This window comes from Capricornis sumatraensis, chromosome 8 (genome assembly GCF_032405125.1).
Source record: "Capricornis sumatraensis isolate serow.1 chromosome 8, serow.2, whole genome shotgun sequence".
Taxonomy (NCBI): domain Eukaryota; kingdom Metazoa; phylum Chordata; class Mammalia; order Artiodactyla; family Bovidae; genus Capricornis; species Capricornis sumatraensis.
Genome location: NC_091076.1, coordinates 897,993 through 921,688, shown reverse-complemented (window position 1 = coordinate 921,688; position 23,696 = coordinate 897,993). Strand labels below are relative to the sequence as shown.

General features: G+C 67.3%; 1 protein-coding gene across 1 annotated transcript in view; it reads right to left on the bottom strand.

The window, feature by feature from the left end:
- The window catches only part of MUC5B (mucin 5B, oligomeric mucus/gel-forming), a 38,048-nt gene extending 14,601 nt beyond the window's left edge, over positions 1-23,447 (bottom strand). The window contains 31 exon segments of the mRNA XM_068976204.1: positions 72-172; positions 221-409; positions 614-4,318; positions 4,526-7,495; positions 7,707-7,904; positions 7,979-8,022; positions 8,112-8,259; positions 8,444-8,572; positions 8,842-8,998; positions 9,846-10,085; positions 10,472-10,651; positions 11,454-11,567; positions 11,645-11,783; positions 12,119-12,270; positions 12,376-12,476; positions 12,584-12,636; positions 13,053-13,308; positions 13,522-13,648; positions 14,597-14,691; positions 15,024-15,188; positions 15,486-15,623; positions 15,943-16,012; positions 16,120-16,230; positions 16,488-16,562; positions 18,345-18,454; positions 18,650-18,740; positions 18,850-18,964; positions 19,068-19,329; positions 19,632-19,682; positions 20,116-20,169; positions 23,378-23,447. Coding sequence (XP_068832305.1) covers positions 72-172; positions 221-409; positions 614-4,318; positions 4,526-7,495; positions 7,707-7,904; positions 7,979-8,022; positions 8,112-8,259; positions 8,444-8,572; positions 8,842-8,998; positions 9,846-10,085; positions 10,472-10,651; positions 11,454-11,567; positions 11,645-11,783; positions 12,119-12,270; positions 12,376-12,476; positions 12,584-12,636; positions 13,053-13,308; positions 13,522-13,648; positions 14,597-14,691; positions 15,024-15,188; positions 15,486-15,623; positions 15,943-16,012; positions 16,120-16,230; positions 16,488-16,562; positions 18,345-18,454; positions 18,650-18,740; positions 18,850-18,964; positions 19,068-19,329; positions 19,632-19,682; positions 20,116-20,169; positions 23,378-23,447 — 10,410 coding nt within the window.
- Positions 23,448-23,696: the final 249 nt, after the last annotated feature.

Sequence of the window (23,696 nt, the reverse complement as noted above, 5' to 3'; positions counted from 1 at the left end):
GTGGACGTGGGCACGGTGGCAGTGGCGGTGGTTGCCGTGGGCTCTGTGGCAGTGGTGGTGGACGTGGGCACTGTAGTTGTGGCGGTGGTTGCCGTGGGCACAGTAGCTGTGGTTGCCGTGGGCACTGTGGCATTGGTGGACGTGGGCACTGTAGCTGTGGCAGTGGTGGTTGCTGTGGGCACTGTGGCAGTGATGGACGTGTGCACTGTGGCAGTGGCGCTGGTTGCCGTGGGCACTGTGGCAGTGGTTGCCGTGGGCACTGTGGCGGTGGTGGTGGTTGCCGTGGGCACTGTAGCGGTGGTTGCCGTGGGCACTGTGGCAGTGGTGGTGGTTCCCGTGGGTACTGTGGCAGTGTTGGACGTAGGCACTGTGGCAGTGGCGGTGGTTGCCGTGGGCACTGTGGCAGTGGTGGACGTGGGCACTGTAGCGGTGGTTGCCATGGGCACTGTGGCAGTGGTGGTGGTTGCCATGGGCACTGTGGCAGTGGTGGTGGTGGACATGGGCACTGTAGCTGTGGTCGCCGTGGGCACTGTGGCAGTGGTGGACGTGGGCACTGTGGCAGTGGCGGTGGTTCTCGTGGGCACTGTGGCAGTGGCGGTGGTTGCCGTGGGCACTGTAGCTGTGGTCGCCGTGGGCACTGTAGCTGTGGTCGCCGTGGGCACTGTGGCTGTGGAGGCAGTGGCCGTGGCCGTGGGGGGCGTGGTGGCCGTGGGCACTGTGGCTGTGGTCGCCGTGGGCACTGTGGCAGTGGTGGACGTGGGCACTGTGGCAGTGGTGGACGTGGGCACAGTGGCGGTGGTGGCAGTGGACACTGTGGCGGTGGTTGCCATGGGCACTGTGGCAGTGGTGGACGTGGGCACTGTGGCAGTGGCGGTGGTTCTCGTGGGCACTGTGGCAGTGGCGGTGGTTGCCGTGGGCACTGTAGCTGTGGTCGCCGTGGGCACTGTAGCTGTGGTCGCCGTGGGCACTGTGGCTGTGGAGGCAGTGGCCGTGGCCGTGGGGGGCGTGGTGGCCGTGGGCACTGTGGCTGTGGTCGCCGTGGGCACTGTGGCTGTGGTCGCCGTGGGCACTGTGGCTGTGGAGGCAGTGGCCGTGGCCGTGGGGGGCGTGGTGGCCGTGGGCAGCGTGCAGTCGCTGCTGCAGCACAGCACACGCATCCTGTAGTTGACGCACATCTTGAACAGGCCCGGTTGCTCCTCGTTCCTGCAGACCAGGCCGAAGCGGACGTCGCAGTGCACTTGCTGGCCCACCTGCTCCAGTGGCAGGCCCGGGTAGTTCTCAGCTTCACATTTTATCTCCTGGGGCTGCTCGCACACAGCCCCTCCCGCAGCCCTGACCTTCTCATAGGTCTCAAAGTCGCCCCCACCCTCCTCGTACTTGGGGTAGTCCACGTCGAACCACTCTGTCCACGTGCACTTGGGTTGACAGCCGGTTGTGGCCTGGCTGGTGGTGGGCCCAGTGGTGGCCGTAGCAGGCACTGGGGTGCTGGTCCTGGGGTGCTGGGTGGACGGGGTGCCTGTTGTGCTCAGTGGTGCTTCTGTCTGCGGCCCAGCTGTGGAGGTCTGAGTCGTTGCCAACACCGAGGTGGGCCCCTGTGAGGTTTTTGGAGTTGGGAGGACCGATGTGACTGTCCCCAGGGTGGTGGACCCTGTGGATCCTCGAGGAGTTGCTGGGAGTGTGCTTGTGTGGCCTGGACTCGAGGATGTCGCCCGGGTCGTGAGTCCCGTGGAAAGGGCAGGCACTGGTGTGGCACTGCTGGCAGGGGACCCAGGAACCACTGTGCTCCCCGTCTGTGTTCTGGTCTGTGTGGGTGTTGGCACAGCAGTGGAGGTGGTGCTGGAGGCAGTAGAGGCAGTGGGGACTGTGCCAGCGGAGATGGTGGCAGTGGGCACTGTAGCAGTGACAACCGTGGCAGTCAGGGCTGTGGCATTGGAGGTGGCAGCTGTAGAGATGGTGGCAGTGGAGGGGGTGGCCGTGGGCTCTGTGGCAGTGGTGGTGGTTGCCGTGGGCACTGTGGCTGTGGTGGACGTGGGCACTGTAGCTGTGGCAGTTGCCGTGGGCACTGTGGCAGTGGTGGTTGCCGTGGGCACGGTAGTTGTGGTTGCCGTGGGCACTGTGGCAGTGGTGGACGTGGGCACTGTGGCTGTGGTGGACATGGGCACTGTAGCTGTGGCGCTGGTTGCCGTGGGCACTGTGGCAGTGGTGGTGGTTGCCGTGGGCACTGTAGCTGTGGTGGTGGTTGCCGTGGGCACTGTGGCAGTGGTGGTGGTTGCCATGGGCACTGTAGCTGTGGTGGTGGACGTGGGCACTGTGGCAGTGGTGAACGTGGGCACTGTAGCTGTGGTCACCGTGGGCACTGTGGCAGTGGTGGACGTGGGCACTGTAGCTGTGGCGCTGGTTGCCGTGGGCACTGTGGCAGTGGTGGTGGTTGCCGTGGGCACTGTAGCTGTGGTCGCCGTGGGCACTGTGGCAGTGATGGACGTGGGCACTGTGGCAGTGGCGGTGGTGGACGTGGGCACTGTAGCTGTGGTCGCCGTGGGCACTGTGGCTGTGGTTGCCGTGGGCACTGTGGCAGTGGTGGACGTGGGCACTGTAGCTGTAGCGGTGGTTGCCGTGGGCACTGTAGCTGTGGTCGCCGTGGGCACTGTGGCAGTGGTGGACGTGGGCACTGTGGCTGTGGTCGCCGTGGGCACTGTGGCTGTGGAGGCAGTGGCCGTGGCCGTGGGGGGCGTGGTGGCCGTGGGCAGCGTGCAGTCACTGCTACAGCACAGCACACGCATCCTGTAGTTGACGCACATCTTGAACAGGCCCGGTTGCTCCTCGTTCCTGCAGACCAGGCCGAAGCGGACGTCGCAGTGCACTCGCTGGCCCACCTGCTCCAGTGGCAGGCCCGGGTAGTTCTCAGCCTCACAGTTTATCTCCTGGGGCTGCTCGCACACAGCCCCTCCCGCAGCCCTGACCTTCTCATAGGTCTCAAAGTCGCCCCCACCCTCCTCGTACTTGGGGTAGTCCACGTCGAGCCACTCTGTCCACGTGCACTTGGGTTGACAGCCGGTTGTGGCCTGGCTGGTGGTGGGCCCAGTGGTGGCCGTAGCGGGCACTGGGGTGCTGGTCCTGGGGTGCTGGGTGGACGGGGTGCCTGTTGTGCTCAGTGGTGCTTCTGTCTGCGGCCCAGCTGTGGAGGTCTGAGTCGTTGCCAACACCGAGGTGGGCCCCTGTGAGGTTTTTGGAGTTGGGAGGACCGATGTGACTGTCCCCAGGGTGGTGGACCCTGTGGATCCTCGAGGAGTTGCTGGGAGTGTGCTTGTGTGGCCTGGACTCGAGGATGTCGCCCGGGTCGTGAGTCCCGTGGAAAGGGCAGGCACTGGTGTGGCACTGCTGGCAGGGGACCCAGGAACCACTGTGCTCCCCGTCTGTGTTCTGGTCTGTGTGGGTGTTGGCACAGCAGTGGAGGTGGTGCTGGAGGCAGTAGAGGCAGTGGGGACTGTGCCAGCGGAGATGGTGGCAGTGGGCACTGTAGCAGTGACAACCATGGCAGTCAGGGCTGTGGCATTAGAGGTGGCAGCTGTAGAGATGGTGGCAGTGGGCACTGTAGCAGTGACAACCGTGGCAGTCAGGGCTGTGGCATTGGAGGTGGCAGCTGTAGAGATGGTGGCAGTGGAGGGGGTGGCCGTGGGCTCTGTGGCTGTGGTGGACGTGGGCACTGTAGCTGTGGTGGTGGTTGCCGTGGGCACTGTGGCTGTGGTGGAAGTGGGCACTGTAGCTGTGGCAGTTGCCGTGGGCACTGTGGCAGTGGTGGTTGCTGTGGGCACTGTAGTTGTGGTTGCCGTGGGCACTGTGGCAGTGGTGAACGTGGGCACAGTAGCTGTGGCGGTTGCCGTGGGCACTGTGTCAGTGGTGGACGTGGGCAGTGTAGCTGTAGCCGTGGTTGCCGTGGGCACTGTGGCAGTGGTGGACGTGGGCACTGTGGCAGTGGCGGTGGTTGCCGTGGGCACTGTGGCAGTGGTGGTGGTTGCCATGGGCACTGTAGCTGTGGTCGCCGTGGGCACTGTGGCAGTGATGGACGTGGGCACTGTGGCAGTGGCAGTGGTTGCCGTGGGCACTGTAGCTGTAGCAGTGGTTGCCGTGGGCACTGTGGCAGTGGTGGATGTGGGCACTGTGGCAGTGGTGGTGGTTGCCGTGGGCACTGTAGCTGTGGTCGCCGTGGGCACTGTGGCAGTGGTGGACGTGGGCACTGTAGCTGTAGCAGTGGTTGCCGTGGGCACTGTGGCAGTGGTGGTGGTTGCCATGGGCACTGTAGCTGTGGTGGTGGACGTGGGCACTGTGGCAGTGGTGAACGTGGGCACTGTAGCTGTGGTCACCGTGGGCACTGTGGCAGTGGTGGACGTGGGCACTGTAGCTGTGGCGCTGGTTGCCGTGGGCACTGTGGCAGTGGTGGTGGTTGCCGTGGGCACTGTAGCTGTGGTCGCCGTGGGCACTGTGGCAGTGATGGACGTGGGCACTGTGGCAGTGGCGGTGGTGGACGTGGGCACTGTAGCTGTGGTCGCCGTGGGCACTGTGGCTGTGGTTGCCGTGGGCACTGTGGCAGTGGTGGACGTGGGCACTGTAGCTGTAGCGGTGGTTGCCGTGGGCACTGTAGCTGTGGTCGCCGTGGGCACTGTGGCAGTGGTGGACGTGGGCACTGTGGCTGTGGTCGCCGTGGGCACTGTGGCTGTGGAGGCAGTGGCCGTGGCCGTGGGGGGCGTGGTGGCCGTGGGCAGCGTGCAGTCACTGCTACAGCACAGCACACGCATCCTGTAGTTGACGCACATCTTGAACAGGCCCGGTTGCTCCTCGTTCCTGCAGACCAGGCCGAAGCGGACGTCGCAGTGCACTCGCTGGCCCACCTGCTCCAGTGGCAGGCCCGGGTAGTTCTCAGCCTCACAGTTTATCTCCTGGGGCTGCTCGCACACAGCCCCTCCCGCAGCCCTGACCTTCTCATAGGTCTCAAAGTCGCCCCCACCCTCCTCGTACTTGGGGTAGTCCACGTCGAGCCACTCTGTCCACGTGCACTTGGGTTGACAGCCGGTTGTGGCCTGGCTGGTGGTGGGCCCAGTGGTGGCCGTAGCGGGCACTGGGGTGCTGGTCCTGGGGTGCTGGGTGGACGGGGTGCCTGTTGTGCTCAGTGGTGCTTCTGTCTGCGGCCCAGCTGTGGAGGTCTGAGTCGTTGCCAACACCGAGGTGGGCCCCTGTGAGGTTTTTGGAGTTGGGAGGACCGATGTGACTGTCCCCAGGGTGGTGGACCCTGTGGATCCTTGAGGAGTTGCTGGGAGTGTGCTTGTGTGGCCTGGACTCGAGGATGTTGCCCGGGTTGTGAGTCCCGTGGAAAGGGCAGGCACTGGTGTGGCACTGCTGGCAGGGGACCCAGGAACCACCGTGCTCCCCGTCTGTGTTCTGGTCTGTGTGGGTGTTGGCACAGCAGTGGAGGTGGTGCTGGAGGCAGTAGAGGCAGTGGGGACTGTGCCAGCGGAGATGGTGGCAGTGGGCACTGTAGCAGTGACAACCATGGCAGTCAGGGCTGTGGCATTAGAGGTGGCAGCTGTAGAGATGGTGGCAGTGGGCACTGTAGCAGTGACAACCGTGGCAGTCAGGGCTGTGGCATTGGAGGTGGCAGCTGTAGAGATGGTGGCAGTGGAGGGGGTGGCCGTGGGCTCTGTGGCTGTGGTGGACGTGGGCACTGTAGCTGTGGTGGTGGTTGCCGTGGGCACTGTGGCTGTGGTGGAAGTGGGCACTGTAGCTGTGGCAGTTGCCGTGGGCACTGTGGCAGTGGTGGTTGCTGTGGGCACTGTAGTTGTGGTTGCCGTGGGCACTGTGGCAGTGGTGAACGTGGGCACAGTAGCTGTGGCGGTTGCCGTGGGCACTGTGTCAGTGGTGGACGTGGGCAGTGTAGCTGTAGCCGTGGTTGCCGTGGGCACTGTGGCAGTGGTGGACGTGGGCACTGTGGCAGTGGCGGTGGTTGCCGTGGGCACTGTGGCAGTGGTGGTGGTTGCCATGGGCACTGTAGCTGTGGTCGCCGTGGGCACTGTGGCAGTGATGGACGTGGGCACTGTGGCAGTGGCAGTGGTTGCCGTGGGCACTGTAGCTGTAGCAGTGGTTGCCGTGGGCACTGTGGCAGTGGTGGATGTGGGCACTGTGGCAGTGGTGGTGGTTGCCGTGGGCACTGTAGCTGTGGTCGCCGTGGGCACTGTGGCAGTGGTGGACGTGGGCACTGTAGCTATGGTAGACGTGGGCACTGTGGTAGTGGTGGCCGTGGGCACTGTGGCAGTGGTTGCCGTGGGCACTGTGGCAGTGGTTGCCATGGGAACCGTGGCAGTGGCGGTGGTCACCGTGGGCACTGTGGCAGTGTTTGCTGTGGGCACTGTGGCAGTGGTTCTCGTGGGCACTGTGGCAGTGGCGGTGGTTGCCGTGGGCACTGTAGCTGTGGTCGCCGTGGGCACTGTAGCTGTGGTCGCCGTGGGCACTGTAGCTGTGGAGGCAGTGGCCGTGGCCGTGGGGGGCGTGGTGGCCGTGGGGGACGTGGTGGCCGTGGGGGGCGTGGTGGCCGTGGGCACTGTAGCTGTGGTCGCCGTGGGCACTGTGGCTGTGGTCGCCGTGGGCACTGTGGCTGTGGTCGCCGTGGGCACTGTGGCCGTGGGGGACGTGGTGGCCGTGGGGGGCGTGGTGGCCGTGGGCACCGTGCAGTCGCTGCTGCAGCACAGCACACGCATCCTGTAGTTGACGCACATCTTGAACAGGCCCGGTTGCTCCTCGTTCCTGCAGACCAGGCCGAAGCGGACGTCGCAGTGCACTCGCTGGCCCACCTGCTCCAGAGGCAGGCCCGGGTAGTTCTCAGCCTCACAGTTTATCTCCTGGGGCTGCTCGCACACAGCCCCTCCCGCAGCCCTGACCTTCTCATAGGTCTCAAAGTCGCCCCCACCCTCCTCGTACTTGGGGTAGTCCACGTCGAGCCACTCTGTCCATTGACAGTGAGGCTCACAGGTGGTGGTGGCCGGGAACACAGAGCTGCTCCCCTCTGGGGTCGTGGTTGTGGTCAGCTTGGTGGTTGCAGTCTGGGAGGTGAGCACTGCCGTGGGTGGGCGGGTGGGCGGTCTGGTGGGCGTGGTCTGGGAGGATGGAGGCTGGCTGGCGCCACAGGGCACATAGTCGCAGCAGAGGACCCTCAGCTTGTAGTTGTGACAGAGAGGGGGGCTCTGCTCGCTGTTGAGGCAAGTCAAGCCCTTGTCCTGGCTGCACTCCACCTTCTGGCCCAGCTTCTCCAGGGGCACGCCTGGGAATGGCTGTGCCTGGCACTCAATGTCCACGGGGGCCAGGCAGACCTGGTGACCCCTCTGCCTCAGGTTCTCGAATGTTTCAAAGTCTCCCCCGCTCATGCCTGGCTCTGGATGGCCTCCGTCATACCAGTCGGACCAGCGGCAGACCTTCCGCACACACACAGTGGAGGGGGTGGGGACCAAGCCTGTGGGTAGAGGGCAGGGGTCCCCATCAGCCTCCTCTGCATCCTTGCCAGCCATGCCCAGAGGAGGGGTGACTCATGTCCCCTTGCCCCAGGGTTGGCCCCAGACCATCCTTTGAATCCAGGACGCCTGCGCCAGGTGCTTCCTGGGCCCTCCCTCAGCACCCAGCCCACTGTCAGGGGCCAGGCCCAGTGGTATGCCCGCCAGGCTCACCCGTGGTGGAGGGCGGAGCTGCGGTGCTGGTGAAGGTAAAGGGCGTTGTAGACGGGGTTCCAGGACACTCGATGGCCCTCCGGACGATGGTCCCGTCGTCTCCGCAGATGGCGGTCAGGCAGGCGCCCAGCCCGTCTGTCGTGTTGTAGATGACGTCCCCGTAGGCGTAGGTCCTGCCCTCATAGGTGCACGTACAGGCTAAAGACGGACAAGAGCAGGGCTCAGTCTGAGCCCCCAGCTCCTAGGCCCCAAACCAACCGGGCCCCCCTTACCCTCGGGGCTGTGAGTGCACTGGAGGCCGCTGGAGGTGCAGGCACTGGGGGAGGGAGAGAGAAGAGCTCAGAGCCAGCAGGGCACGAGCCTCAGTGTGCCCGCCTGGCCCCGCCCGCACCCACACTGGCTCACCAGCTCTGACAGTTCTCCGTGGTGGGAACCCTCGTGCCAACATCATAGTAGTTCCCATCTCTGTCGTAGCAGCCGCTGCACTGTGCCACACACTCCATCCGGTCCTCGTTGAAGAGCGGCTTGCTGGGCGGGCACTCCGGGTAGCAGCCTGGGTGGGCAGGGCAGGGAGAAGACTCACGGCTCAGGCCGGGCGGTGTGCGCTTTTGCTGAGCCGCCGTCTCTGCCTCCCTGTCCCAGGGGCGGACATGGGGCAGCAGGAGCCCCTGGCCCCCTCGCCTGTGTGCCCTCCTGGGGTGACGAGGTGTGGCCTCCCCACAGAAGCCTGTCCTCACCTTCCAGGCCTGGCAGGTCCATCAGGCAAAGCCCACTGGGGTTCCGGCAGGTCTTCATACAGGGGGCCCCGCAGGGCTGGTAATGCCACTCGCACTCCCCGTGTGGGTTGTAGTAGTCGCAGAACAGAGCTGAGCGGAGGGGAGAGAGGCTGTGGGCGCCTGCCGGGCTCACCCTCCCAGAAAGGAGGCATCTCAGGCTTACTTCTCATCCCTGCCCTCAGACTGGCCCCGAGGGAGCCTTCCCCTTTGGGGGCAATGTGTCTGTCTGGTTTTTACACACAAGAGCACATGCACACACAGGCAGTACACGCATGTCCTTGTGTGTGCACACATGCCCGCCAGGCCCCCGAGCGGCTGCAGCTGCACCTCCGCCCACCCCCAGGGGCAGCCCAACTCACGGCAGACGTCCGGGGTCCGCCAGGACACGCACACGCCCGCTTCGTGGCAGGCCTGGGCGTAGGCGGCCACGGCCGTGCAGAAGCACTCGCAGTCGGCCCCCGAGTCGCAGGCGCAGGCGTCGCTCACGCAGGCCTCGTGGTACCTGGAGGAGTCAACCTGGGGCGGGGCGGCGGCTGCTCAGCGAGGTGAGTCCACAGCCCCTGGACGGCCGGCTGCCCGTGAGCAAGCCCCGCTGCCGTCTGGGCGCCGCCTCGGGGCTCCCGTCGGCTCTCTGGCCTCACCCCGCCACCCTTCCCCTGCCTCTGCTCGGCGCCGCACTTAGCTGCAGGCCAGACCCCCGTGACCCTGCTGTGACCTGTCCTGTCTCCGCAGGGCCAGGGGGTACCCGCCCCGGTCCTCCCTCCCAGCCAGCAGAGGCCAGGGAGCCCAGGTCTTGCATTTGCCACCACGGGCACTGCCATCCGAGTCAGAGCCCGCTGTGCCACTTCACAAAGGATCGAATGGGCAGGGCACTGGGGGGGGGTGGAGGTGGGGGGCTGCGATCCAGGAGGACCTCGGGGCCTCACACAGGCCGGCCAGCCCAGGGCAGACCAGTCCCACTGGCTGCCTGCTCATCGCCGTGCACAGCCCGGGTCCCAAGAGCCACGTCAGTGACTGCACCCTGCAGCCCCTAAGCAGTAGGATGGCCTGTGGGGAAGGGCCTGAGGCCATCATGAGTCTCTGCTCCCGGGGGGCTGGGCCAGGCGGGAGGCGCCCTGAGGTTTGTCCATGTTGGGGGCTGGCAGCTCAGGGAATGTGCCGGAGGACAGGAGGTGACCCTCAGGGCCCAGGAATTTCCAGGGGGTGAGGCTGAGTGTGGTCAGGGAACATGGGTGGGGCTGGGGATGCCGGCACCTGCCAGAGGGGAGGGCCACACAGCGTGTCCTGCACAATGGTTGGGGTCAAGGCCGTCCTCAGAGGGCCAGCTCAGGCCAGACGCAGGTCCCACCCCGACCCTGCCCACCTGAGAATGGCAGGCGCTGAAGGTGGCGCTGTTGATGATGCTGCACTGCTTCTGGGCCCAGGACCTGCGGTACGGGTTGGCGGTGCAGGGGTCCCTGGGGGCCAGAGCGTCCGGGCACGACGGGGAGAATTTCCAGCTGTTGCCAAACTCCAGCACGTCGCCCACCACAGACTGGCTCCGCGTGGTGAAGTCGTTGAGGGCGTTGTCGTCGAAGTTCCCGCACAGCCCGCAGACCCTCCCCTGCAGGGACAGGGCACGTGGGGCAGCGCCGGGGGAGACACAGAGCCTGGCCCGGAGGCACGGCTGCAGGGCACCCCACTCCCTCAGGAAGCACCCACCAAGCTCTCAGGAAGGCAGGGGCACTCGGGGTCCTGCAGTGGGCAGGTGCCTGCCTCACCCATAGAGCCTTAGCCCAGTGGGCATGGAGCGGCTGGGTGCAGGGACCAGGGAGCCAAGAGCGCCTTCCCCCCAGGACTGACATGGCCCCTTGGGAGCGGGGCGTGTGCCTGCGCCCTCCCCCGCCCCAGCCCTCAGCAGCCCGCCAACTGCCAGACCACACTGCTGGGCCTGCTCTAGGAGTGAGAGCTCCGCGCCCACCCGGGGGTCCCGCGGCCTGCGGCCCTCACCTTGTATTCATGGCGCAGCCGGATGATCACGCTGGTCTTCCGGTCCCAGGACACAACCACGCCGCTGTGGGTCTCCACAGTCAGGTAGACGCCCATGTACCGGACCCTGTAGGGCAGGTCTCCACCCGGCCCCCTCTGCAGCACCCTGTGGGTGCCCTCGTGCAGGATCAGCTCGTAGCTCTGCAGAGGGGCATGGGGAGGTGCCACCTGTAGGGAGCTGAGGGACCAGCTCTGGGCCAGAGCCCCCTCCCCAGTGTGGCCCAGGTGGGCACCAGCGTGCTTGGGGGCATGAAGCATGGGGCTGGCGTTAGGAGTGAGCTAGCCTCCCGGCATTATCCTTGAGCTGGAGGCGAGAGGCTGGGGGGCAGCAGAGGCCGAGGGGGAGCCTGGGGGCCGTCGGTGGTGGGGGGAGGGCACAGCATGCAGCCCCTCTCAGCCCCCTCGGACCCCTGCTCCTCACACACCTTCCCACCTCAGAGCAGGTGGGAACTGCCCCCAGCCAGCAGCTGCACTCTGTGCTGTGAACGCCGACCTCCCTCTGCTAGAAGGGGTCACCCCAGGTGTGGTGGCCTGAATGGAGGCCCCCTCCCAGAAGATGTGTCAAGTTCTAAGCCCCAGGACCCACAAGTGTGCCCTGGTTTGGGCAGAGGGTCTTAGATGGGATAAGTGAAGGGTCTGGAGATGAGACCATCCTGGATTTAGGGAGGGCCCAGACCCAGGGACAGGACGGGGGAAGGACGCAGAGAAGGGGCCGTGTGAGCTCAGGGCAGAGACTGGGGGGACGCGGCCACAAGCCAGGAGCCCCAGAAGCTGGATGAGGCAGGAAGGACCCTCCCCTGGAGCCTCTAGAGGGAGGCCCAGACCCAGGAGAGAACGCCTCTCCTGGGTGTCAGGACCCTGGGCTGTGGTCTGGAGGCCTGAGGCCCCCGCGGGGGCTCAGACAGGACTGCAGAGGGAGGGGGCAGCGCCCAGGCTCCCTCACCCCCAGAAAGATCTTGATGGCCTTGGAGCAGGTGACGCCCGTAGTCCCGCAGGGCACATTCTCAGTGACGATGCGGAAGGTCCCGTTGGCGGTGTCACCGCCCACACAGTAGTCCTGCGGCGGGGAGGAGAGGGTTGTGGTCAGGGCCCCGGCACCGGCGTTGTGGCCCTGGGCAGGGAGGGGCCGCGTACCTGGGCCAGCGTGTACTCGCAGCTCCCCTCGAAGCCGTAGCGCTCGCCGTCGAAGGTGAGGAAGTGGCCGTCTCCATAGGCCACGCAGGTGCCCAGGCAGGGCCGGTCGCTGCACTCCCACCTGCGGCCCCTGCAGGTGCTGCAAGCAAGGGGAGGCGGTGCCGTGACAAGGCCGTGGATACAGCCCCTCTTCCATAAAGTGGGAGACGGTGCTGCCCCCCCCAGGGCTCCAGGGGTTCACAAAGCAAGGAGCATGGGCCCCCGGGGTCCCATACCCCACACCCGGGGTCGCGGTCTTGTCTCCTGGCCCAGCCTCAACCCTCAGTGCCCAGAGTGCAGGCACAGTCATGGGGGTGGCCTTAACCGGCCCTGCCACCTGCTGGGCAGAGGAGGCCAGGCCCTGGGCACGGTCCAGGGGCCGCCAGGGAGCTGTGCTGTTGGCCCACACCGCCCCTCCGTGGCCCCTCCACACACCAGGTGTTACAGTCGACCTTGATGACCTCCCCGGGCTTGTAGGCGGCCTCGTTGTGCATACAAGGGCAGTCCTCCTCGGCCACGCAGCCTCCGCTCCCGTCGGACAGCAGCCCCACGGGGCAGACACAGCCCGACACGCAGTGAGTGCTGAACTGCGGACAGGCGGGTGTCGTCAGCAGTTCCTCTGGCCCGGCTCAGGGATGCCGCCCCCCCGGGCCCCCCCCGGCAGCACAGCCACGCCCTTCAGGCCGACTCACACAGTCCACGTCCAGGGTGTGGCAACTTCGCACGCACTCGGCCCCCGGTGCATCCGCGGAGGCGTTGCTGCAGTCAAGGAACACCATAGGGGCCACGCACCCTGCAGAGACAGCCACGCTGGGAGGGCCTCCCGGCCAGCTGCAGCCCTCCCCTCGGTCATGGGGGGAGCATGGGGCCCCAAGGGCAGAGGTCCAGGGGAGGCCGCACCTGTGCTCTGCTCTGTGGCCCCCAGACAGCTCAGCCTCCCACTCACACACGAGCTACGAGAGACGAGGGTGGGGGCAGTCTGGGCCACTGCCCCACTGCCCCCACCCAGACCCCAGCCGGGACCTGGGCCTTGTTGTGAGCCGGGGGCGGGCACCTTCTGCGGGGCTGCGATGAGGACCCCACCCCCCACCCGAAGGCACTGGGTGAGTGAGCGGAGGTGCCAGCAAGGCCCCTGGACTTGGCGAGGGTAGGGGTGGGGTGCAGCAGGGAAGAGGGGAGGCCGGGGCAGTGGTGCACCCAGGCCGGCCCTCCGCGGGCTCCAGACCCGCAGGACACCTCCCCGGGCCAGAGGGATGGTCCCTGTCACAAGGGCTGAGGGGCAGGCAGGGTGAAGGCCGCTCCGCAGGGAGCCCCTGTGTTTCCGTGTGAAGCAAGTGGGGTACAGTGGCAGCAGAGAGAGGCCCCTCACCACACCACGCCGTTGTCGTGAACGACCTCCCCGGGAGCCACCACCGTGCCGCCCAAGTAGCAGGGACAGGCCTCGGCGGGGACGCAGTCGCCCGCGTCGTCCAGGAAGGTGCCCTGGGGGCAGACGCAGCCGTCCACGGGCACGAAGGCCACGTCGCAGGAGACGTCGGGCTGGCTCAGGGAGCGGCAGGTGGGCTGGCAGCTGTCCACCACGTGGGCGTAGCTCTGGGTCTTCGGGCAGCTGCTCGCGTACTTGGCTGGGGGTGGACGGGCGACACGCAGGTCAGTGGCCGGGTGGCCCGTCCCCGCTCACCTCGGGCATGTCCAGACTGGGGCTGGAGTGGCCTGAGGCTCGGCTTCCCCTCTGGGAGTGGGGAGAGGCCTGAGCTCTCGCTGAGGACACGCGGCAGAGGGTGTCCCGGGGTGCCCAGTCCCCCCCACGCCCGTCTAGCCGGCTGGCGGACACTCACTGCACACGCCGTCCCGCCAGCCGCGGAGCAGCACACCGCGGGCGGCGCAGGCCCGGACGTAGGAGGATAGGGCCGCACACATGCAGTCCTCGCTCTTCTCACAGTTGCAGGTGTCGAAGAGGCAGTTCTGGGGGCACAGCGGGGCGTCAGGGACCCCAGCCCGCCAGAGACCCTCCTCTCCCTGTCCATCCTTCCTGGGACCCCATCTGGGCCGGAGACACGGGGCATCCCCAAGCTGGGCATAAGGCCATGGGATTCGGGCGGAGTGGACACGCTGCCCTGAGGGACGGGAGAGGCTGGGCCGTGCAGGGACAGGGTTGACGGATGGCTCTGCGTGGGGCCAGGACAGCGTCCAGCCTGGATTCTGGATCTGTCACAGGTTGGGTTGCCTGTGAGGAGCGTGGGCTGCGGGAGGAGACGAAAGGCAGAAGCGGGCGGTAGGGCGGCAGTGGGGGAGGGTGCTGGCAGGCCCGCAGCGCCCCCGAAGCGGGCCTGGGTCTTCCAGCCGTGGACACGCATGCCCCGGGACAAGAGCCTTGTGCACGTGAGGGTTTGGGCTTCCTAAAAGGTGGCCTGTGAGCCAACTGTGATGGGTGGAGTTGCGTCCCCAAGAAGAATGTGTCCCTGTTAGGCCCCTGGGCCTGAGAACGTGGCCTTGTTGGAAACGGGCCCCTTGCAGGTGTGCAGAAGCTCAGATGAGGTCATTAGGGTGGGTCTGAGCCAGCACACCTGGTGTCCCCACAAGGAGAGCTTCGAGCGCAGACACACAGGTCTGGGTCCTCGTGGAGACGAGCAGAGGACGGTGCCGCCTTGTGGCCCCCAGAGGTTAGGGAGGCAGGGAGGCCCTGGGGTCCTGCCAGCTCCGTGATCCAGGACTGGGGTGCGGGGTAGAGGCCTCCAGCTGTCACCCCCCACCCTGCACCCAGTCTGTGGTCCTTTGTCACGGCCACCCCAGGCAACACACACACCAGCCGTGGCTGTGTCCCTCGAACGGGCCTGACCCGTGGCCGTGGAGGTGTGGACCGTCCTGCTCCCGGCACCCCGCCCCACCCCGGGTGCTGGCCAGGGGTCTCACCGAGTGGAAGGGCCCAGGGCTGACGACGGAGTGGCAGGGCGAGAAGGGCCCGGCAGGGCGGGTCAGCAGGGAGCACCAGTGCTGGGCGTAGTTCTCTGGGTGGGGGGCACGCGGCCGCCAGTCATGGGCGCGGCTCAGCGCTCACCACCTTCCTCCCACACCGCCTCCCCTGCACCTGCCCACCCGCCCAGCCCCGCTCGGCGCCCCCAGGCCCCGTGGCCAGTGCCTCCCCCAGGGACACTGATTACGGGCTCACTGGCTACGCTAGTGGGCACTGCTCACAGGGCAGCAGGCGCCTTCTGGGGATGAGCCCCCAGCCTGCCGAGGACCCTGCATTCCCCCCACCTGGTCACCCCCAGCCCCAACCTCACAGCTCCCAGGCCCAGACCCGGGTAATCCGAGGGCCCCGGGGCTGCTGGACACACACCGTTCTCCACGCTGAGGGAGCAGGGGTCCTCGAAGCTGTTCTTGACGTTGGGGCAGGCGGCCTGGGTCTTCCAGGTGTTGGCGAAGGCCGCAGCTGTGGCCTCCACCACACCGCCGACGGTCCGGAAGTCGTCAGCCTGGTTCTGGTTGAAGTTCCCACACAGGCCTGTGGGCAGGGGTGTGGGGGGGTGGGCATCAGGGGGCTGCCCAGTCCGGCCCAGGCTCCCCACACCTGCAGGGACCACTGCAAGGTGACCCCACCCAACCAGAGTCCTGGGATTCCAGAACTATTTGCAGATGACCTCTGGTGGAGGGGTAAGGTCAGCCCCCACGCTAAGCCCGCCATGAGGGCAGCGTGCCCTGCGCTCCACCCTCGCAGGTGCTGTCCCGGGCCAGGGTCCTCGCCTCACAGGCCGCGTCCCCCCCTGGCTGCCCTTCCGCTTCCGCCCCCCGCCAGCCTCACCGCACATCCGGCCGCGGTAGGCGGGGTCCAGCCGGAGGAACACCTGCATGAGGGGCACCAGCTGCACCTGCAGCTGCAGCCAGGGGCCCGTCTGCACCAGGATGAAGAAGGACGATGGCCTGAAGACCGTGACGTCCGCTGTGGGGGGTGAGGGCGGTCAGAGGCTGGTGGTGGGCAGCAGCCTGAGTCTTGGGTCTCAGGACCGCCTGGCAGGAGCCCGGGCCACGCCTCCAGGGCCCAGAAGCCGGGCAGGAGCTCGCGTGTGCATGAGATCATGACCGCTGACCCTCCTGCGGGGCCGGGCAGAGAGGGTGGCACACGGATCCCCACAGAGCCGCCGTGAGGCCCCCCCAACCATGCAGCCAAAAACCGCATAGACCTGGGAGGGGCCGGGCGGGCTCTGTGCCGCCACCTGGAGGCCTCTCCTGGCCTCACAGAGCTCCCCGGGGCCACGTACCCACAGACACGGGCAGCTGGGTGTAGATGGAGTTCATGAACACCCCGCCGTTGGCCTGGATCTGGACAGTCTGGCGAGAGGAGGCGGGGCTGCGGTCAGTGAGGGGAGGAGCCAGCCTGGCGCCCCAGCGGGGGACCGCCTGCCCCCGCCCCTCCCAGCCCCCAGCTGGGGCCTCACCGTGTCCCCTCCGTTCAAGCTCAGTGTCACTGTTTTGAGGCAGTTCTCGTTGTCCGTCAGGCCACACTTCCGCAGGTCGGCCAGCACGGTGAGCGCGCTGTCCGCACATACCTGACGGGGCAGGACAACCCACGTGCTGGGTGGTCAGCCCTCCACCGGGCAGGGAGCCCCATGCCCAGGGAGGCCCCTGCAGGGGTGGGGAACTCGCATGCGGTCACCTCGGGACCCCTCGTCTCCGGGCCCCACGAGTGTGAGCTGCTTCTGGGAATGGAACCCCGGGAGCTTCACCACTCTGATGGCCATCGGGGGGCCCTCCTCGGGGCAGCGAGGGGCCAAGGGCTTCGGGAGGCCCAGCAGGCGGGGCTCACCTTGGTGAGGACGTAACTGCAGTCCCCATGTACGTCGTAGAGTTTCTCGTCGTAGGTGGAGATGTGGGACCCGCCCTGGACGGAGCAGGTGCCTGGGCACGGGAGGTCCTGGCACTGCCAAAGTCCCCCGGAGCAGGTGCTGCGGGGAGGGGGGGCAGAGGGGATGTGGGGAGGGATGGTGAGCCCCATCCCGGTGGGGCGGGGCTAGGGGCGGGGCCGGGGCGGGGGCGGGCGGGGCCGGGGCGGGGCTGGGCCGGGGCTGGGCGGGGGCGGGGCCGGGCGGGGGGCCAGGACCTACCAGGAGCTGCAGCTGGTGTTGAAGGAGGCCCCGGGGGCATAGATGCGGCCGCTGTGGGTGCAGGGGCACTGCCGCAGGGGCAAGCAGCCCGTGTGGGTGACGTCGTCCAGCACCGTGTCTGTGGGGTGGGGCACGAGTTCTCAGCGGGGGCTGGGGGCAGGTGTGGGAGACATTGATGGGAGGCAGACACGGGGAGGGGGCAGAGACAGTTGGGGGGCCATCCCCGAGGGCCCGGAGCACCTGCCTGGGGGGCAGAAGCAGCCGTCCACGCAGTGGTCCTCGCACAGCTGGGAGCGCTCGGGGTTGGAGCAGGTGTCCACGCAGGGCGAGCCACACTCCTGGTGCCGAGTGTTCAGGGGGCACGTCTGGGCTGTTGGGGGGAGGTGGCGCTTGGCCCAGGAAGCCACCCCTGCCCCCCTACTCGCCGTATGCCACCAAGGGTCCGGGAGACGAGGGCCTCTTGCCCAGTCTAGCTGCCTTCTGGGTGAGGCAGGAGGGGAGGGGAGCGTGCGGCCCATGACCTGGGGACAGCCTCCAGCCCCCACCTGGGTTCAGGGGGAGCCCTGCTCAACGTGCCACGGCCACCCTCTGGTGCCCAGATGCCCAGGCCTTGCACCACCCCCTGCTCTCCTGCCTTCCTCTCGCTGTGGGCCCCCAAGGGGCTCTGCCTGCCGGGGGTCCCCAGGCAGGGGCCAGGCGTCGTGCCCGGGGCCACCTCCCCGGGGCACTCACGGCAGAGGTCGGGGCCCCTCCAGTTCTGCGGCTGCCCCCCAGCGTGGGCGCACTGGCGGGAGTACTCGGCGAAGGTGGCACACGGGCAGGTGGGGCAGCGGCACAGGTCCTGGGTGCAGGCGGCCACGTACACCTCGGCGTCCACCAGCCCGTGGCACGGAGCGAAGGCGGGGCCCAGCAGCGTGCTGCGGCAGACGCCCTCCTGGGAGACAGGACGGAGGCTGTGTCCTCCCTGGGGCTCGTGCGGGGACCCCACCCTGCAGCCTCTCCCAGGCCAGGGAGCCCCCTCCCCCGAGGCCCCTTCATCCCTCGCTCTTCATCCTCTCATCCGTCTCTCCACCCACCTCTCCTTCCACCGCTCTGTCTGTCCATCCAGGCCTCCACCCAGTTGGCCAGCTGTCCACCTACCCCCCCCCCATCCTTCTCAACCCCTGACGCCTTGCCATGCTCGGTGTGGAGTCGGCTTGGTGACCCATGACCCTGGACCCCCCACTCCCACCGGGCTGCAGGACGCACTTGCCCAGGAGGGGTGCAGACCCCACCCTGCAGAGAAGGGGCGGCGGAGGGGCCTACCCCCCAGCCCCCTCGGCAGCCCCAGTGGGGTCAGCACCGACCTGCTGATGCCCACTCTCCTTCAGCCCCCACCCCTGATCAGTTCCAGGGCCTCATTTACGGCTGCTGGGTTCTGCTCATTTCAGGGATCCTGGAGCCTCTAGGCCACTTCCAGAGGTGGGATCCGCCCAGCTCATCGGAAGGGCTTTTCCCTGGCTCCCCAAGTGCCCCTCTTGGTGGGTCTGTGTCTGGGGGCGCCATGGGCAGGCGCTCACCTCGTCTGTGCAGTTGTCAGCAGCGGGAGAGGGCAGAGGGTCCTGGCACTGCTCCGTGGGCCCATCCAGCTTCTGCAGGTTCCCAAACTGTAGTGGGCTCAGCCTGGCGTCTGCAGAGAGCAGGCCCTCTTTGCAGACCCTGGGGAGCTCTGAGGGCAGAGCTCCTGCCTGTGCTTAGGACCCCCCAAACCCCCCCTTCTGAGGCATCACTGGAACTGTTGACACCCCTGACTTGACCCCTGCCCAGCTTCCCAGGGACTGTGCTAGGGTCGGCCACCCGCCACGCCTGGACCTGGGGCACTCACTGTGGGTGTAGAACTCGCTGACGGCCCGGAGCCCATTGAAGTCGCCGCACAGGCCACAGGTCTGGTTGGCGTACTTGGGGTCCAGCTCCAGCTGGGGGCAGGGGAGGGGCAGCTCCAGTCTCCGCCGGCCCCCCCACCGAGCCCCTGGGCCCCCCTCCCAGCCCTGGGGGCCCCCCAGTGGGAGGCGTGGGCACCCTCACCAGGGCGCTGTCTTCTCCGTTCCACATGAAGGTCAGCATCAGCCGGATGTTGATCCTGACGTAGGCGCTGCTCCGCTCCACCAGGAGCCCCGCGCGGCTGTAGGGCAGCTGCTCCCTGGACAAGAGCCCGGTGCTGCCACGCGTCCGGCCCCCTCCCGGCCAGCTCCGACCCCCGCCCGCCTCGCAGCGGGGCCCCTCCGCGCCCCGCCTGCGCTCACCGCCACCCGTTGATGAAGACCGAGCCGTTGGAGACCTCCAGCACGAGCCCCTGAGATCTGAGGACGATGTGGGTGATGGTGGGCCTGGAGCCCAGCAGGCCGCGGCGGAGCTGCAGGTTGAAGTCCTCGTAGGCGGCGCCGCAGTGCGCGGAGAAGACGTAGTTGCACAGCCCGGGGAAGCGGAAGACGTCGCCGTCGAAGGTCTTGTAGTGGAAGTCGCCCCACGTGCTGCACACCCGCCCGCCGTGGGCCACATTCAGGGCTGTGGGGAGTGAGTGGTGGTAGAGGGGCGACCTTCCCTGGGGCCAGGCCCCTGTGTGGGGTGGGGAGCCACCGCCCCCTTCCTCGCTCCCCTCTGCCCTGGATTCTCGCTCCTGCCCAACCTTGAGGGCCTCACCCCAGCACCTGGGCTGGCCCCCAGGAGAACCATCCACAGGGCAGGCGCCCAAGGCCATCTAGCTCCTCAGCTGCCCACACTGTCCCGGCTTTATCCCCAGGTCTGTGACCACCCCAGAAGCTGGCAAACACCCCCAACCCTGTGGGCCATGGGCGGCGTCCACTTACGGCTCATGGTGGGGAAGACAGTGATGGGCGGGATGAAGGTCAGGTGCCGGGCTGTGAAGGGAGCCAGGTCACACCCCGAACGTGGCCAGGCGGGGACCAGCCGCCATCCCCACCCCCAGGACCCCTCACTGGCTACCCTGGGGCAGCAGGGGGCCGCAGGCCAGCCTGACCCAGCCCAGGGAGCCCAGGACGAACGCTGTCCCTGTAGGACGCTCCCCGTCTGCCCACAACACGCTCCTGCCCAGGTCTGAGTGTGTCCCTGCTTGTGTGTGTGTGAACATGTGAGCGCGGGTGGGCAAACGCGTGCACACGCATGTGTGTGAGCGTGTCTGAGCCTCTCTGCTCACTGTTTTCTCAGGGCCTCTGCTGCCCCCTCCTGTGGGCAGACAGGTCCGGGGGGGTCTCTGTGGCACGAAGCTGATGTGGAAAGGGGACCCCCTGCCGGCTCTGTGCCGGGCCCTCCCTGCCACGCCCACCCTCTGACCAGTCATCTCCGGCTGCTGACTTGTCCAGCTCTGCTGCACGCCGTCCTGGGTCTCTGCAGGGCAAGGGAGTGGGAGTCCATGAGAAGCTGGCCGTCAGGACCCTGCCCCGGGGCGGCGTGGTCTCCGAGGCTGCAGGCTGGCAGCCATGGGAACCGCGCCCCATGCCCGGAGCTGACCGCCCCCCATCTGCATGTTGTGCACCTGACTGTGGCTGGGGTAGGAGGAATCAGGAAAGGGTGTCGGCTCGCTGACCCCAGGCCACCCCAGAGAGAGCGTCTGGCCCCCTCCACACACCCCTCGGAGAAGGACAAAGCCTGGCTTTGTGGGGAGAAGGACATACAGGTTGGAGAGGCTCCCAGGCGTGACTTAGCAGAAACTCAAGACTACAGCCAGCTCCGCCTTCGAGCCCCCAGCCCCATGCAGGCAAGAGGCCTGGGGGCCCACGGCACCTTGTGTCCCCCACCACCGGGGGCGCCCCTCCTGGGTCCAGGTGCCCCCGCCACCTCGGTGGGCAAGACTGAGCCCCCTCCAGGCCCCTCTCTGTGAGGCTTGGCCTGGGGCACCCAGCACACACAGCCCCGGAATTCCTTCCTCACGTCGGTAGGGCTCTCCCCGCTCCTCCCAGCCTGTGCTGCATGGGGAGACGGAGGTGAGGCCTGGAGGTCCGCGTGTCCCTGGAGGGGTGCTGCCTGGCGAGGGGTGCTGCCCGGCGAGGGGTGCTGGGCCAGCTCTGTAGCCGCCGCACCGGGCTCAGCTCCCTACGCTGCCTTCCGGCCAGGACACTGGCCTGGAGGCCGTGGGCACTGGCCCGGCGCTTCTCTCTCCTCCTCAGGGCCCTGTTGACCACGCTTCTCCCTGCCCACCCTGACCCCTGGCCCTGACCCCAGGCCCGCAGCCTCTCCTGCGTGTACCCCTTGTTTTACCCACCCCCCGGTCGAGAAACCAGGGACACACAGACAGGCTCACACGGCACCCCTTCCGGGGCCAGGTGACCACCTGTGAACCTGGCTGGTCCAGAGCTCGGCCAGGGAGATGCCCACCGCCATCCACCCCATCTACTGCAGTCCGGGCACACATCCCCCGACAGGAAGCCCCTCCACTCAGGGCCAACCTCACCCCCCCACCCCCCGGGGGCTCAGCCCAGGGGACACCAGCGTGAGGCGGTGGATACATGGGATCCAGGCTGACGTTCCTGTCGGCCTCCTGTCTGCGCTCGGAGATGGATTAAAGACAGGAGCAGCTTTGTGTCCTGAGGGCGCTGCAGCAGTCTCCGCAGGGGCGGAGGGGCTGAGCCCCGTCTGAGCGAGACTGGGGCCACATATTTCCCACCCCTGGGGCAAGGGAGACACTTGCACACACGCAGAAAGGCTCCTTGAGGGTGAAAGGAGGGGCACCCCCGTCAGAGGGGCACCCCGCACCAGAGGGGCACCCCCACCAGAGGGGCACCCCCCCAGAGGGGCATCCCCCCAGAGGGGCACCCCCACCAAAGGGGCACCACCACCAGAGGGGCACCCCCACCAGAGGGGCACCCCCATCAGAGGGGCATCCCCCCAGAGGGGCACCCCCATCAGAGGGGCACTCCCTATCAGAGGGGCACCCCCCCAGAGGGGCACCCCCCAGAGGGGCACCCCTGTCAGAGGGACACCCCACCAGAGGGGCACCCCCACCAGGGGTGATGCCACGCGCTCCCTAGGCCTCGACTCAAATCTGTCTTGGAGGAAAGTTGTGCACGTGTGTCGGGGAGGGTCCTGGGGCAGTTAAGCATGTGGAGAAAGAAATCAGATAATTGGCCAAAGGTGAGCAAAGGCCTGGAAGAACTGCCCTCCAAAAATGACTTAGCTGCCTGCTTTCCTGGTGGCTCAGACGGTAAAGAACCTGCCTGCAGTGCAGGAGACCCAGGTTTCGGGAAGATCCCCTGGAGAAGGGAGTGGCAACCCACTCCAGCCTTCTTGCCTGGAGAATCCCATGGACAGAGGAGAGCCTGGAGGGCTACAGTCCATGGGGCCGCAGAGTCGGACGTGTGACTGACGCGCCTCACTGTGGGGACGCCCGCGCCCTTTCTGGGGAGGGGGTGGGTCGTATGGGACTCCTGCCTGGTCTCTGTCATGACTAAACAAAGCATTTCTCTGTGCACGTTCCCACGCGTCATGCTGTGGCCCTAATAATAAGCTCTGTGCCTTTATTTACAGCTTTTGCCTGCTTGAGAAATGCATTTTTCCCTGAAGGCAAGGGCCGAGGGGAGTTTGCGTCCTGCCTCAAGGCCCCGCTGGGCGCGTGGCCAGGATTCCTGCTTCTCACCCAGCCCGCCCGGATCCAGGTCCTCAGGGAACTGAGATCGCCCTGCGGCCTCTCCCACTTCACAGTCGCCACGGTGAGCATCTCCTAGCAGGAAGGAGCCCCATTTGAAGGACTTGCCCTCAACAAGAGAAGGGAAGTGTGCTCACCGCAGGCCTGCTGCCCCGGGGCTGAGCAGGGCCACGGCTGGCCAGACAGGCCAGCCGGGCACCCGAACCGCACAGCAGATGCCAGGCAGCATCTGGTACCCTCACCAGGAGTTGCCACGGTTCAGCCCCCACCCCAGGCCTGCCCGCCCTCCAAGAAAGGCAGCCTGGGGCAGAGGCTCTACAGACTGTCTGCCCACCCCTTCACCGCCTCCTTTCCATCTGTGGAGAGGGCCTCAGGTGGTGCCCAGCTGCCCAGACCCCTGAGAATGGGGGCCCTGCAGGAGTGACCGCGGGGCCCGGGCCCAGGCCAGCCCCGCTGGGCGCTGCCTCCCCCGGCAGCACCCCTCGTGTGGACAGTGAGTGTTATGCTCTTGGTGCGTCCCCAGCTCCGGGGCCAGATGGACGGCTGCAGACGAGGAGGGCAAGAAAGGCCACAGGGCAGGTGTGGCTCCTGGAACAGCCGAGGGTCTGATGGGGCTGCCTGGAGGCTACTGCCTGGGCCAGTGCCGAGGGCAGAGTGGGAAATGCAGCCCCCCGTGGGCACCTTTTGTGCTGACTCTGCCCGCTCGGCTCTGCGATGGTGGTGGGGGACCCCACAGAGACCAGAGAGACCCCCCGGCCCAGACCCCTCACCCAGCGCCAGCCCCTCCCATCCCCGAAGCCAAGACCCTTGGTTTCCCCTGAGGTTCTAACTTCTCCCAGCTCAGGCTGCCCAGGAGTCCAGGACACGCAGGGCCCCATGGAGGACACGCTGCCCACTATGGGCCTGCGGGGGCCACCTCTGCTGTGCGGGGAGAGTGAGGGGCTGCACCCTTACCTGCCGTGCCCGCCAAGAGCAGGGCCACGAGGGCCCACAGCAGCGCCGGGCACCCGCTCGGGGCACCCATCCTGGGGCTGGCGTGGTGGGCGGGCGGCCAGAGGGAGTGGGGCGCGGTGCTCACTCCCCTGGGGGCCCTGGGGCTTATGTAGCAGGAGGCCTTGGCCCCGAGCCTGGCTCCCGGGCCACGCAGGGCACGGCCCTCCCCTGCGACAGCCGCGTGTGTTTGCTCTTGGGGAGGGCCGTGGCACGCAGGAACCCGGAGGAGGAGGACCCCCCACTTTTCCCCACTCCACGCCCCAGCAGCATCGGAGAGTCA